Source organism: Coturnix japonica, chromosome 3 (genome assembly GCF_001577835.2).
Source record: "Coturnix japonica isolate 7356 chromosome 3, Coturnix japonica 2.1, whole genome shotgun sequence".
Taxonomy (NCBI): Eukaryota; Metazoa; Chordata; class Aves; order Galliformes; family Phasianidae; genus Coturnix; species Coturnix japonica.
Window position 1 is genome coordinate 19,693,845 of NC_029518.1, and position 15,488 is coordinate 19,709,332.

General features: G+C 44.0%; 1 protein-coding gene across 6 annotated transcripts in view; it reads left to right on the forward strand.

Moving 5' to 3' along the window:
- The first annotated feature begins 4,268 nt into the window (after positions 1–4,268).
- The window catches only part of KCNH1 (potassium voltage-gated channel subfamily H member 1), a 164,104-nt gene continuing 152,884 nt past the window's right edge, over positions 4,269–15,488 (forward strand). For 5 of the 6 annotated variants that reach the window (XR_001553869.2, XR_001553870.2, XR_001553868.2 and 2 more), the window contains exon 1: positions 4,270–4,528. Coding sequence is in view for 2 of the 6 variants with exons in the window: in XM_015857406.2 (XP_015712892.1) it covers positions 4,456–4,528 (73 nt within the window). In the remaining 4 variants the exon portion in view is untranslated. Of the gene's footprint in view, positions 4,529–15,488 lie in introns of all 6 variants that reach the window. The other variant, XM_015857407.2, reaches the window with a different exon arrangement.

A 15,488-nucleotide genomic window follows, 5' to 3' on the forward strand; every position in this document is an offset into this window, starting at 1 on the left:
CTCTGCTGACAGAAAGTCAGGAAGTGGGAAATACTTGTTGAAAAGCTGGGTTCAGTAAGACTATGAAATGAAGTGACATGTGGGTTTTTCTTCCTTTATTTTCCTTTTTTCTTTTTAACATTTGTTTTGTTTTGTTTGTTTCTGTTTTCCTGCTGTGGAAATGGGGGTGAAGGGTGTTGGTTTCTGTCTGTTGACAGGCCTTCTTAAACCGAAATCCTGCAAGCAACAAAAGAGGTCTGTGAAGTTGGGAGGTAAGACATCGGCTTTATGAAATATTTAACTCCAAAACAGAAGTTGTTAGTAACATGTAAGGCAGAAGCAATGAAATACAAGCTCTGCGCAAGAGTGCTCACTGGGCACTCTGCAATACGTGTGTTGGAGAGACTACTGTAAACAAGAAGCCAGCAGTCTGTTTACCAGTCAGCCCCACAGAATGCTTCTGTCCAGATGAAAAACAATGTGTTTTTTGAGACTGTTCTGCTTTTCAAGTGAAGCTACAGAATTTAGGCTATGTCTGATCATCTGAGGAGTCTTTTTTACTTAGGAATTCTTTTGTATGTTTGACTCTTAGAAATTGCTGAGAAATTGTTGTATTGTAGAATCCAACGTTTGTTCAGAAGGCCAATAGTCTTTAGGACAAATGGCAGGGGCTGAAAGTGAATGTCCTGGGACCAAAGTAGGGATAAGAGATAACAGATAACAGATACTCCAGTCCTCTGTTCATCTTCGTACCCTTCTCTCAGCCTGCTCCAACAGTTCCATGCCTGTTTTGTGGTGCGGGATCCAGACCTGGATGCAGTACTCTAGATGGTGCCTCACTGGCAGAGGGGGAGAGTCACCCCCCTCATCCTGCTGGCCACCCCTCTTTTAGTGCAGTCTAGGGTGCATCCGGGCTGTAAGCACACACTGCTGGCTCATGCCAAATTTTTGCCACCAGTCCATCTCTGCAGGACCTCTCTCAAGGAGTTCTCCCGGTCCGCACACATAACTCAGTGTGGTAGTGTTTATGTTGCCTACAGAGAGCCTACAAAGGTTGCATTGCCTACAATGAAGGAGTCAGCTGCTGTGATCCTTATTTCTTAAGAGAAAGTATTCACCCAAGAACTATGGGTTCCTAGGCATCTCTCAGGGCACACAATCAGAAAACTTTATTACAATTACTTAGTGAGAGCCACTGCATTTTCTCAGAGATTAAGCAAGCTGCATCTAATTTTCTTCTGTTTGCCTTGATTTATAGTGACCCATGCACAGCAAATCCAAAGGAAACTAAAATACAGAATTAAAATGTTAACAAGAGGCCTACCAAACCAGGAACCAAGGGAAATGCAGATGATTTATTTTTCTCGTCTGAGTAATAACACCTCTATTGGTCACTGCCTCTGATCTGTTACTGGCTAAGACCACATGGGCAGGACTGGGTTGAGCCGAGAGGTTTGGCTAAAGTACACCTACGGTCAGGATGTTTCTATTTATGTTTTCTTTTTCTCCAAATCTGGAAGGACTGTGTGTTGACTCCGGCTGACACCAATGAAGATTGACATACTGTCCAAATAGGGACAAATTTTCTATGCCCTTTTGAGTAGTTCTAAGAAGGAACAGTACTTTCCTGTTAGCCCACACTCCAAACACTACACATATAAATAAAAGACTGGCTGTGTACTCTCTCATCAGTGTTATTTTGAGAATTATCCACTCAGAATGTAGGATTTCATTGTTATCTTCCCATATTTATTCCCCATAAAAAGTCTGGAGGAAATTCAGTAATTCCATAATTGGGTAAGTCCACACTTAATTTTTGACACATTTATTACGGCTGTTTGAGAGCACTAACATTCCTCAGTTCTCAGACCTACAGTCTGCTGCACAACTGGGTTATTTCTCTGGGTTACACATTTCATTTAATTTTAGAGGGCAGAAATAATCAGACCTTAGGAACCTCAGCAGCAATGGCTGGAGCACCTCGGTTAAAGTGAGTTGCAGAAATAGACTTAACAGTTTCAGTTACATGCACAGATGTTTTCCCAAATTCCTTTTTGGATGTCATGCATTTATTTCTTATGCTCTGGACTTACCTTTGTTTTAAGGCATGACTTCTGCTCCTCATTGCTCTTTCCATAATGTAACAAATAGTGTTAATCTCAAGTATCTAAGCACCCATGTATATGATAGTTAGACTGGGACTTCAGCCTGTAGACCCTGTGGGTAAGAATTTGTGGATTAATTAGTGTGATGTATTGTTTTAAATGTCGGTATGGCAGACTAACCTGCTCGCTACCGTCTGTACTTTGTTACCCTATCACATAATTCATTTCATGTTGACAGGGTCATGAAATCTGTGTAGCAGTACACAAATGGAACTCAATTTTAAGATCCAATGCTCTTTAAACTTTCAGAGCTGACAGTAGTTTGTTATAACTGCATTGCTATAAATGCTATTGTATGGATTGCTGCTGAAAATGGAGGTCACAGCTGGGTTTTCCTGTCAGATGGTTACCAGTTCAAGTGGGTGACAAATGGACCTGGTTTAGGTGAAGGCAATCTGTACTTTGTTTTAGAACAGCTGCTTGAAGGGACTGCGGCTGTCCCTTAAGGCTCTGCAGTTGGAGGATGAACTAGGGGCTTTTTCAGTTGTGTCATAGAATGATAGAATTACTCAGGTGGGAAGAGACCTCAGAGATCATCAAGTCCAACCTCGTGGTACCCTAACTCTAACAACCCTCTGCTAAATCCTATCTCTGAGCATCGCATCCAAACAGCTCTTAAACACGGAAATCCAGAAGATGTATGGCTTTTCCCTCTTACCCCATGTCCCCTTGCTCCTACTACTGTGCACTTTAGTGTAACATTGTTTTTCTAAAGGCTTCAGCATTTCTGCAGTGCCTGCCAGCTGCCAGATGTCTCCAAGACCCAGAGAGATTCCTGCCGAGCCCTGTGGGTGCTGGGATTGTGCGCCCTCTGGCACAGTGGCTTAGAGGAGTAATGAAAGCCTTTGGAGATCCTGGTTTTCCAGAATCTCAGTCTTACTTGTTAGGAGCTGTGTAAATTCAGTATCAAAGATAACATCACGATTTTTCTGGGGAGATGGTCAGTCTGATGGTCAGTCAGTTCTGTGATGAAGCTGTCAGGAACAGAACAACCTGGGACTTCATAGGCACAGCTGCTGGGAGCTGAATCAGGTGTGTAAAGATGCATACAAACATTTCCGTGTGGTTTTTCAAAATATGAAATTCAGGGAGTATCAGTAGCCTAATTACAGCTTGAGGTGCTCTCCTAACCTGTCTTGATTGGAGTCAGTCCAGGGATGGCTATTAGAATGAATGAGTGTTAATGAAGTGACTCCCACTGTAGAGCTACTTCCTGAGCTGGGCTCTTAGCAGCCCCCCAGGCTCCAGCTGTGAGAGGGGCAGCCAGTGCTGGTCGGCCTGTGACTGAATCCTCAGATCCTGCTGCAACGAAGCTGCCATCCACCTCCACTGCTTGGCTCCCCATGGTGTTTAGCGTGCGTCCTGTGCCTCAGACATTGATGGAGGCAAGAGGCTGGTGGCAGTGGGCTGCTGTGGGATGGATGCCTTTGGGTCACATGCACAAGCCTCATGGCACAGGCTGTGCCCATCCTCCAGCACAGGGGCCAGGTGGCCTGGCTTTATTCGCTCGTATTGCAGGAAATAGGTTCTTGCCATGCAAAACATATTCATGTCTTGGAAATGTGATGTGATGCAGAGCACGGAGGTGCTGTAGCTAACGAGGCATTACAGCAAGCATCTGCCAAGGCCAGCCAGGAGATCTGTCTTTAAAGAGATCTGAGTGCTTTCCATTTACTGATAGATGGCCGAAGGGGAAGGAACAAAGTAGTTTTCTCCCTGACTGAAAAACCTTTGTAAATCCAATACTCTAGTGTTTAAGCCCTGTCAAAGGTTATATTTAAATCGCTTCTCCCATCTCTTCCACCGAGCTGCTGTCAGTTTGCTCGCACAGCAGTGAGCAGCCTCCTAATGAGCGTCCTAGGAAGGAGTGAGAGGGGGGCGATCATCCTGCTAAAGGGCTGAGCCTCGTGCCCTGAGGACACAGCCCCCGGGTGGCACCGCACAGCTGTGCGATGGGCGGATGTTGGGAGACATCAGCAGCGCGGATCCCCCCGATGGGCGCCGCTTCCCGTCCGCTGCGGTCGCCGTGGTGGCATCGCGCTCCCGGACGGTGGCACTGCAGCACCGGCCTTGCGGCGGCGGCGCTGCGGAGCGTTGTCCGGCAGGGAGCGCTGCGGCTCAGTCCGGCGGCGGCGCGGCATCGGGCGCGGGGCTGCGGTGCGCGAGAGGCGGCGGGAGGTGATGCCGCACAGCCCAGCCACGGTCCCGGCGGAGGCATGAGGCGCGCGGAGCGGGCGGGGAGCGGAGCGGCACAGCTCGGCTCCTCCACGCCCTGAGCGGAGCCTCCGCGCCGCGCTCCCGCAGAGCGACTATGGCCGGGGGAAGGAGAGGGCTGGTGGCGCCTCAGAACACGTTCCTGGAGAACATCGTGCGGAGGTCTAACGGTAAGCGGCAATGCCAGCGGGATGCTCCGGCGCGGAGGGGGCTTCCGACCCTCGGGTGCGGGGCCGCCGTCGGGCTGCGCTCCCGCGTCCCGAGCGGAGCCCCGTGCGGGCGGCAGGTGCGGCGGGACGGACACGGGCTGCGGGGACACACCGAGAGCAGCCGGGACCAACCGCGGGGTCTGCGGGACGGCACAGCACGGAGCTCGGAGCTGCGGCCCGAGTGGAAACGATGCCTCCCAAGGGAGCAGGGAGTTTGGCATTTTAAGTGGGCACTGCCCGGTTTCTGTTTCGTTTTTTCCCCCCTTTTTCTCCTGGCTGACTGCAGCCGGGTCTTTCTCTAAGAAACTGCCGAGTGCAAAGTGCCTCGAATGTCACAACTGCCTGCAAACCTGGTTAGCGTTACCCGGGTTCTTTCGCTCAGGGACTCAGCAGAAGCTGCTCCTTGCAGCCGTGCGGGGGATGCGTGTCTGCCGACACCTGGGCACCGGCGGGTTTCTCACAGCTCGGAGTTCTGCCATCTTTAGTGCTTCCACGGACCTCGGCGGGGATTAGGACTTTGGGGATTAGGAACTTCCCGCGTGACTGGGAATATGCGGGTCTAGATCGGTTTGAAGACAAGGCGAGATGATTTAATTCATTAAAAGACAGTCGGTTTGCTCTGAAAAGGCACAGGCAATTAACCCTGGTGATAAGCAGCTAAAAACCCACATCATCCCAACAATGGTTTTCAGTTATTTTCAATTAGGGGATGTTACTGAGAAAAAAAAAAAACCACAAAACACCATCTTTAGGTAGGAGCGTGTCTTCACGCAGAACGGAGAGGGATTTTCACGGGTTGTTTTTCTCTGCAACTTTCTATAGAAGGGGTTGGAAGCCGCATTCTCCCCCCAGTAAGCACTACCCATCCCCTGGGAGAATCCTGCCCTCTCCTTAACAACTGAACTGTTCACACCTGGTCACATTCACGTTGCTGCTTTAATCAACCAGCAGCAGCGAGCTAAGGCTTTTCTCGGAACTGGCTTGAGTTTGTGAATAATTTTCTCCACTGAACGCTGAATTTCTGTGATAGCTTTCAGTGCCAAGACCTTGGTGCTGTAAATCACTCGAGGCTTGCAGACGGAGGGGATCTTGCAGCTCTGCTTCTTCCTGTTTTCCCCCTCGTTAAGAATGTGTCGTAACAGTGAGTGTGGTGCTGGACAGCACAGGTGAAACGACAGCACACTATGTCGGCAAGTCCTGAGGGCTGCCATAAATACAGGCTTCTAGATGAAGCCTGTTAGGAAGTGATGCACAGTGCAGACATATTAGAGGAATCTTTGGGAAGTGACTCAAGTTCAGAAGCCCGAGTCTTCTACATCACTGCTGTGATGTGATGCTGTCACGTATAAATGCTGTGTGATTCAGTTCTACTGTGAGGCCGTCAACCTTTCCTGACGTCCTTCTCACTGAGGAGATGAGGGCTGGGTCCTGTTTCTCCTTATCTGGCAGGGCAGTGTTGGCCACTTGGGGGGTCAGCATGGGAACATCCTGATGCCTCACTCTCAAGGTGCTTTGGGATGCTCACAGCACGAGCACTTAAACAGGCCTGTAAACCTTGAGGTTTGGCTTCCCCTTCTCAGTTTTATTCGACTGGATACTGATGTGACCCATAAGGAAACTCTCAGGGTTATCTGGGATTTTCCAAATAAATGTTGGACTTCTTGTCAAACTGTGTTTGCTGGCACCTGCAAGTGAGCTAAGTATGCCAGCGGATATTGAATTAATGCATGTATAGGAATGTTCCCAATTTGAGGAGGATTCCCTCTGAAAGGAGAGGTATTTCTCTGTAGGACTGGAATAGATACCGAAGTAGTGCTCCATTTAAAGGTACTTGGGTTTGATGTGCAACTAAATAGTCACAGGTAAACTGAGAAAAACATGTTCTGACTTTGAGTTATATTGGGAGGGTTATCTCAGGGAAAGAGGCTTTATGGCAGTAGCACAGTAATTGGCCTACAACCTCTTTTGAAAACGCTACTCTAAGGATAGCACTAATTATGCCACTTTTAAACAGTGATTTAACAAGTAATTCTTTGGACAGCCTTTCACATATAGTGCAAGACTGACAAGCTGATGCACCTTCAGTGGCTGAAGGTGATGGCAGTGTATTTAGGCATGCAAGTTCAGGCCTTTCCTTCAGGCTTAGTATTTTTCTGATGTTCAGATCACTCCACCTACAGCGAGATCCACCTCAGGCTCCATTGGTCTGAATTGTCTTCTTAAGAATTCTGGGGACAGGAGTTTCTTCTTGTATTGCAAATCGACTAAGACAGGTTCTCATTGACTAAATGCCAGCCTGAATAGCTATGCTAGGCTTACAAGCTGCAAAGTAATTCCACACACTGGAGTAGAGAAGGAGTTGAGAATCTCTATAGCACTGATATAATGCACATGGGAAAGAGTGTACAGCATCATCGGCCTGGAACTATGGACTGCATCTAGTCCTCTTTGATTTCTTCTCATATGAAGTGTGAGCACTACAAGGTTCTTCATTCTTTCTTCATTCTTCATTCTTTGAAATTAGCATCTCCAGATTCCTTCCTGTTGGAAATCTGGAGGAGAAACTTAAGAACTTGGAACACTAATGTAATCCTTCTTGTCTGCTTTTAATGTTTAAAAGCCATTCTTCTGAAGGAGACATGTAGAGCTAGAGAAATAAATGTTGCATGTAGTGCTTGGTTGGCAAAAATTTGTTTGAAGCATTGAAATATTTAAAGACTCAAACACCCAATGGGATAGAAAATGAGCCTGTGTTGTAAAACAGTGCAGTATGTAAAGAAACACTAGTCTCTGCTGGCTACTGCTGATGTGATATTAATGTCTTTCTTGGGTAATGTAATATAGCCCCAGTATAAAGGCACTATAACAATAACAGTTATGATCTTGGTTTGTGGCCAAGGCACCAAATTCAAATGGTGCGGTATGTAAGAGAGGAAACAGGTTCTGTGATATTCTAATGCTTTATCAATAGCTGAAGGCAAAAATGCTTTTATGTTTACATAAATACCAGCTGGATTCTCCAGCCCTTCCTTGGTGAGTGAGAATTTAGTTTGTGTAAAAATGGCAAAAATAAGTTCTTAAGCATGTCTTAAGAATATCAGTACAAGCCACAGATACTTTTCTGATTTACTGACAAAACAAGGAGGGAAAAATGGAAGCTTGGTGGCATAAAGCTTATCTGAGTTTAGTCTTGCTTCCCATGGGAGCACCCTAAGGAGAGATGGGGTGTAGAAACAAACCTGCACCCTCTGATGGAGAGTACAGAGTCCTCTGTAGATGCAAAGAAAGCGTACCCTTGGAGGCACAAATCCTGAGAATAACAGGCATTTGTGACTTATCACCTTCCTTCCACTGGAGATGATGAAGTCCCAATAAAATAAGTGTTCTGTAACCTGGGCCTGCTCACCTTGTACTGTTACCCGAGATCCAGGAGAGAACTTAACTTCATTATAAGCAGCTCTGGAACTGAACAACCTGTTTTTCATTCCACCAGAGACAAATGAGAAGGAATCTATCACAGAATGAAGAACTGAGCAGAGGTTTATTTTCATATTTTTGCACTTTAATAAGAGATTCATTTACATTAAACGTTTGCAGGGGATCCTTACGTTGCTGCTGTTTACCTGCCCTGCCTGCCGTTACTTTAGAACCTTGAATAGTGAGTGAGCTGTGTGGGTCTGGAGGCAGGTATGGCTGCAGGCAGTCCTATTTGGCTTTAGAAGCACTATAGGTATGCATCCCCAAAGGTGGGACTTGCTGTTGAGTGTCAGTCTATTCTGTTTCAGACTACAGGGCTGTTGCATTGGAAGGGCATGCGTGTATGAACATGACAGGTTCTGCATCACTCCTCTGAATGAGATGTGCACAGGGTGGTCAGATCCTGGGCATTGTTGGGCTGCCTTGTACTGCTGCAACACCTTTAGTAAACAGCAACAGTCATCAAGAAAGTATTTTCATACTGAGAACAGGACCATTGCTAAAATAAGGAAACATATTTTTGGGGTGGAGTATGCTTTTTTTGTTTCCTTATGATAGAGTACATTTGGTTTCCTGCCAGCTTTCAAATTTCCTTAATTTACAATGAATCTTCAAGCAAAACTGGGCTCAGAGGCCTTGTGCTGCAGGTAAATTATATCTAAGCATGAGCTAATATGGTTCTGTTATATAGGGAAATGTATTTTAGTGACTGTTGTAGAAGAAAGTGCTGGAACGAGTGAACTTAACTATGCACAGGGAAGAGTACTATTAAAGTATTCCTTATGAATTGTGATGGCTGGCATTAGCTATCCTAATTCTTAAGGCTCCCAAATGAGCTGGTTTGAAAGCCTGGAGCAGGTGCCAGGGAGCTCCTCTTCAGCATGCTGTCAAGTCTGATTATCTGTCTTTCTGACTGGAGTGGGTTAATTTCAACGTTACAATGAGGTCACAGTGGATGTGGCCTTGGAAATACTCTTACCTTGTATGAAAGGCTCTTTGCCAAAGCCATACCTTGCAAGAAGTGTGTGCAAAACTGCTGGTTGGGTAGGTAATAAGATGGTGTTTCATTTACAGTGATGTTAGCTGAAGGTGTTGCTTCTCTTGCCGTTACTGGGATTGGTCCTGTGCAAAACAAGGTGGATGTAACCCTCTACACATCTGGCATCCAACAGTTACACTTGAGTCTGTGCTCTTTTGTATTTGTTCCTACAAGACTACACATGAATGCAGGTCTGTCTGTTGGCACTGGTTAAAACAAGACATTCAGGCATGTCAGCAACAGACCTTCAAAACCACAAGGGAACATCTTATAGGCTCTGTGTTGAGGATGTTTTCCCAAGTGAAGAATACAATGAAAGAAAGGGGTTTGTTTCTTCCTGACATCCCCTCTTTTCAAAGTTACCAGCTATGGAGGTACCTTTATTTTTATCAGTACTTTTGTACAAAACCAGTCACTATATCAGAATGTCAGTTGATTATTGACAGTTTTCCTTCCTTGGTATCTATCACTTGAGTTGAATATGAAATGTTTCTTTGCTGGCTCTAGCAGAGCCAAATTTGTGTTTGCATCTTTACGCATTTAGAAATGCATCTACAGCCTGATTTTCTTAAAATTACTTTTATATATAAGAAGTATGAGACAAAGATGATAGATTATGTGTTTTAAAGTTAATGTTCTGAAAGCTCAAGATGCTCTACTGCAATCATTCAACGTAGCAATCCATTTCTCCATTAAATCCTAGAACGAGGTTGTAAAACAAATCTTAGTGAAACCCATTCATTGGAGAATTTGTTAATGCTTTTCTGTAAGTTATATAGCTAGGCGTGAGCCAGGAGTTAGGTCTTGTCAAATGCTTTTAAGGCTTTTGATGGCTGTCGCTATAATCAGTAAATCAAGTGGCTTTCTTAAACTGATGGAAGACCCATATAATTGATGCAGCTAAATCATTCTTTTTCCCGTACTACTTCCAAGATTAACCTTGGAGGAAAAAAAAAAGCCTGGCCAATTAAATGAAGTCTCACTGTTAAAAAGTGTTTTTGGCCTTTATTAAGAATGGTGCAATGTACGACTTGTACAGCCGCTGAACTTTCTAATTTCTGCAAATTATCTGATGGTGACATCACTTTTGTCTCAATGGCTGCTCTTTCAATTTTTCAGTGTGGTCGGCACTTCAGAGATAGGCACGGAACAGCGCTACCATTAATTATGGATGACGGCTTCTGTGCGCTTCCCATTTCAGCTATTCATGTTCCATTTTTCTGCTCTAATTTCTATTTTATTTTTTAAAATGCAGATAATTATGAAGACTTTACAGCTTCTAATGTTGGTAGGGTGTATTATTCTTTGCAATGAAAATTTATTCATGATAGAGGCCACAGTAAAATAGATACTATCGTAACGCACTGTAACAAATCCTAAGATGGAACCAGTAGTCTTTATCTCTACCACTGGTGGAATCGTTTTCTATAAAGATTCAAACTGAGTCACTTAAAGCTGTTGTTTTAATTATTTGTGCTATGTATGATGGAACACAGTTTTAAATAATTCCCTTCAGTTCATACTTGCAGTATGCTCTGCGTAGTGTAAGCCATGTTTGAATAGAGCAATGTAATGTCTGCATTAGTGGTTTTTATTTGCTCTCTTGCAGCCAAAGAGCTTCTAAACCCCTTTAAATCCCTTTATGTTTTTGTATAATGAATATTTTTATGCAAAACTTCTATAACACATGAGCCCAAATGTCATTTGTTGTTTTGCGTTTACGTGAGGCTACAGATTAAAATAATTTGTTCTCAGTGTTAAGGATATGCAGTTTCGAGGCCACCATATCGTTATTCCATAGGCAGATCAAGTTTTTTTAAATAAAATGTTAAAGCAAATGCATTCTAACTCCATGAGTGAGTGGTAGGAGGTAGTGAGAGGGTGTATGTATCCATGTAAAACCATTGACTGCCGTACAAGAGCCTGGGTGGCAGAGCAAAATTTTGTCCTATGACTTTTGTTCCACAATGTGAATTGTCTTTTGGTCCCCTTAGCAGCCTTGTACGTTCTTTGAGTCCTTGTGTTTAATGAAAATTTGGTTGATTCCTGTGTACTTCTCCCTGAAGTGTGAGCCTCGAATCATACAGGCACAAAGAAAGGGTAGAATAGACAGTTGAAATTCTTTTCAGTTTGACTTATTTGTACCATTTTGGAGCTGTATTTTGATCTCAGAAGTTACATTTAAAATGGTTTAACCAGGGACATACATACATACCTATCCTTTGTAAATTGTTAAAGTACTGTGTGGCCTGTATGACTGTAGTTATTCTGGGAGGTGTCATTATTAACAGCATCCTACTTCCATGCATTGGGTTCTTTACCAAAAATGAAGCCAAATATTTCTTTCTTTCCCATATCAAAGTGATACTACTTGTGATGCAAGTCATGAGTTTGTAAACTCAGTTGTTTGTAAACTCACTTGTCCCCTATACTTACTCTTACGCTGCTTCATGCCCAGCAAACAGAACAGTAGCTGAGGAGTCTTTGTTCACTGTAACCATGATTAGAGTTAGCAAGTCTTTTACTAAGCCTTTCTTTCAGTTCTGAGGTAGTGATTTGTGATCTTACCTCTCCTAAATGTACTAGTCCTGACCAGCTTCACCTGTGAGGTGCTTCTTGTCCTCAGGCTGTTTGGAAGATTGAGCTGATGGGCTGTTTCCAATAAATGATGCAGTGTACGTGGCAATATGGTTCTGTAGATAGCAGTTTTGGTGAAGCTGGGTGTTCTGGAGGCTTGCTGTCACTGTTGGTAAGGGAGCTGTTTTATTCAGAAGGACGCTTTCTGATTCTTCTGCAATGATGTATTTTGTGATTAGAGAAAACCACTGATTTCAGTGACAGAGCAAAATCCATTCTTACATAGTGGAAGGAGTTAAAATGCTTTTCTTGTTCTTTAAAGCAGCTGTGACTAGTTGTAAGTGATAATCCAAAACGGCTCTGACATTTGTGTGTGTAAAAGCTGATATGTAGATACACTTCAGTGAACAGAACTGACTGGGGGAAGTGCAGGTTGAAAATGTGAAGCGTGGCTTTTCACAAAGTAGCCAGAATTCAGAGAATCCCTCCCTCCTCCTGCCTCTAATTGTGCTGCCTTTGAGGCGCGGTGGTTCTTGCTTGTGTTTCTGCTGCACGAAATGCTTTGTGCTGCATTTCTATATGTTTCTGTGGCTTCCAGGTGTCTTCTCAGGCTCTGTCAAACACAGCACAAGCCGGAACCCTAAGTCTTCTTCATATGAGCTCAGATTCTGCAGCTCCTACCTCAGTTCTTCTTGGAGCCAATAAGCGGAGCCAGTGAGGTGTGTAGCTTTTCCTTGGTCTGGCCAGTGCCACTAACCCAATTGATATTGTGTTAGAAATCGATTTCCTGCTTAGGGAGTCCTTTGAGTCCTTTCAGAGAGGCACCTCCATCACTTAATAGTTTGAATACTGCATCTGTCATGTGCACATTTTATACCCTGTCTTTGAAGACAATTTAGCAGTGTATTTCTTCTTCACAGTCTTCCTATGCCCAACCCCTGTCCTACCCTTCTTGACCCATTTGTGAGTCCTCAAGAGGGTTTGCTCTGAAGTGCTGAGAGTTCACTAGAGCATCCCTCATGCTTGTTGTGCAACAAAGCCACAGCTGTTTCCTGGCCTCTGGGACCCTGTGTCCCCACAGATGGAAAGGCAGTTTTTGCCTCAGTGGATGTTATTCAATATTTTCTTATGTTAGGAACAATTGTTGAACAGATTATGAGCTGTCTCCAAGCAGCACGTTGTCAGGGACGTCAATGCAATTGAATGCAAATGATAGCAATGAGAACAGCCCTTTTACCTCCAGGTTATCTGTCAGAATAAACTATGCAAAGGAGTTGTAAGTGGGAATCCTTATTTTAGGCTGTGTCTCTTCAGTGTTTGAAGAGGCAAAACACCATTGTCTGAAGAGAAATGCAGGTGTGTTCTCCACACAGGCACAGAACCACCTTTGTATTGTTTTGTCATTAGAGAGATCTGGAAAGATGAATGAGCAACTGTAAAGAACTTCATATTTGTTTCTGAGACCCCTTCTTTACTGTGCAGTGCAAGAAACAATGTCTCCTGAGGCTTTCAGCTACATGGAGAGTTCCCTAGTACCGATCTCAGCAGGGCATCTTGTGGGTGTTGTTCCAAACTGAGGATGAGCACTAAAAGCTCAGCAGTGGAGCTGGAGGAGCAAAGTGAAAGCCAAGTCAGGGTTATGGTGTTTACTCCAGAGAATGGGTCCAGCTTCAGTGTTTTCTTTCTGTGTGACTGGGGCAGAGCTGTGTATCGTAGACAATAGATCAAGGTGCACAAAGTGGGAACTTGGTAGAAGTCAGACTTATAAAACAGTGGGATCCTGAAAACCTGTGACTTGCTCCTTGAATTGATAGATGCTCTTGTTTTTGCCATTGGAACTTTGAAAGTACGTAAAGATCTACAAGTGTGGTTATAACTCATGTCCAAACCCAACCTATATTATCAGATTGTGGCATTCTACCTCCACCTCCATGAAAGGGCTCACTACACTACTTGGATTGCCTGATAGGGCTGTGTAAAATACAACAACCAGTCCATGTTGACTTAAAGACATCATATGTTGAGGGTGTTGGTAGTAGCTTGATAAGTCATACAGGAGCTGAAATGAAAGCTTAGCTTTCATGGTGCTCAGGGGTAGCCCCTCAGAGGAGGCTCAGGTTGGATATTAGGAAAAATTTATTCTCAGAATAAGCGGTCACGTGCTGGAATAGGCTGCCCAGGGAGGTGTTTGAGTCACTGCCTCTGGAGGTGTTTGTGAAATGTTTAGATGTGGTACTGAGGGACGTGGTTTAGTATTGGTGGTAGGTTGGACTGGATGATCTTAGAAGTCTTTTCCAACATTAGTGATTCTATGATTCTGATTCTGATGAAAGAAAGGCACAATTAAAAAGAGGAAGCAGTGAGTTTCTTTAATTGTGTCCTAGGATAAACAACCAAATGACAAAGCTGCCAGGAGGGAGGGAGATATGTGCACATTTTCTAGTCGTCCTTTGGAAGCTCTTCTGGTCCAAAAAAAAATCAGATTTCATTAACCTAAAAAGTAGGCAAGTAAGAATGTGTGGTTTTTTTTAGCTCCAGTAGTAGTGGCAAAGGTTCTGTGTATTGTATATATTGTATATGAGGACTAGGCTTACATTTGGAATACTAGGAATAGTAAGAGAGGAAAATCATCAGCTTTAAAATGAATTTGGGCCAGCTGCTGGTTGCTGTGCTATTTCTTAGTTCTATCATCAGCACTACTCAGAGTTTCTATCTCTTGGATCACTGAGAGTTGGGCTTGTAGCAGTCTTGCTTTCCAATGCTTACATCCCCATGTGGACTTGGTGCTTTGCTTCTATCTGTAAAAAGAGGATAAGAGCAGTGTCCTATACCATGAATGCTTTGGAGGTGTAGGTAGAAGTAGGATCTGCACAGCGACAGCCATCAGAAAAGTATACTTTTAGTGAAAAAACAGAGATTATTTATCTGAAGAAAATGTTGAGATTTAAGTGTGAGAGGAAAGCAACTGCTTCAGTTAATAAAAGCCGTTCAATGAGTTCTTGAAGAACTGAAGGGTGTTGTTACCTTTTCAAAAGGGGAGATGGTGAGGAGGAGTAAATGCTTGAAATAACGCAGTCCACATCAGGGCAAAACGTGACCTGAGTGTCATATTTGCATACTTTTTGTACTTTCTGATGAAAATACAGAAATATGTTAAGACAGTGCAATCCACTGTTTATAATAGACACTCAAAAGCACTTGCTTTAGCAATGAGAAATGACTTGGCTTACTTATTCATAGGAAGGGTAAAAGACATGTATTGTTTCTGGGACAAAGTACTTGAACCAAGTGAAAACCATGGTATTTAGAAGAGACTGAGAAACAAAGCAGTTAAAATGTCCTGAAGTTATACTACTGGTATATTTCACTCTAAAGAGTGTATAAAGATACACTTAATCTTGCTCATGGGATTGGGCAATGGATTTAGATAGCTACAGGAATGTTTTATTTAAACCCACTTGAAGTTTGCAACAGGACAATACATTTTGAAAGGGGAAGTTAAAAGAAACCAAACTCTTTGCAAGTAATAGGTAAAATGTCTTGTTTGTGTCCCTTGGTTGCAGGTACCGTTAATGACAGCTATGTAAGCAGCTGGGTGCAGGTCTTGTAGAGAAGATAGCATAGCGGACTCCCTTAGAGCCTCCCCTTCAGAATGGGTGCCATTATCTCACATAGCCACCTAAGATGACTTCTGACTTCTAGCTGGGGAGTCTTTGAAGCTGTGAAAGCAGGCCCTGCAGTCTCCCACCTATCAGTGCCCAGTCAGAAGCACTGCTCTCTGTCTTGGCATTTGCACTGAGAGCTGAGAGCCAAAGAGCCAAAACAGCA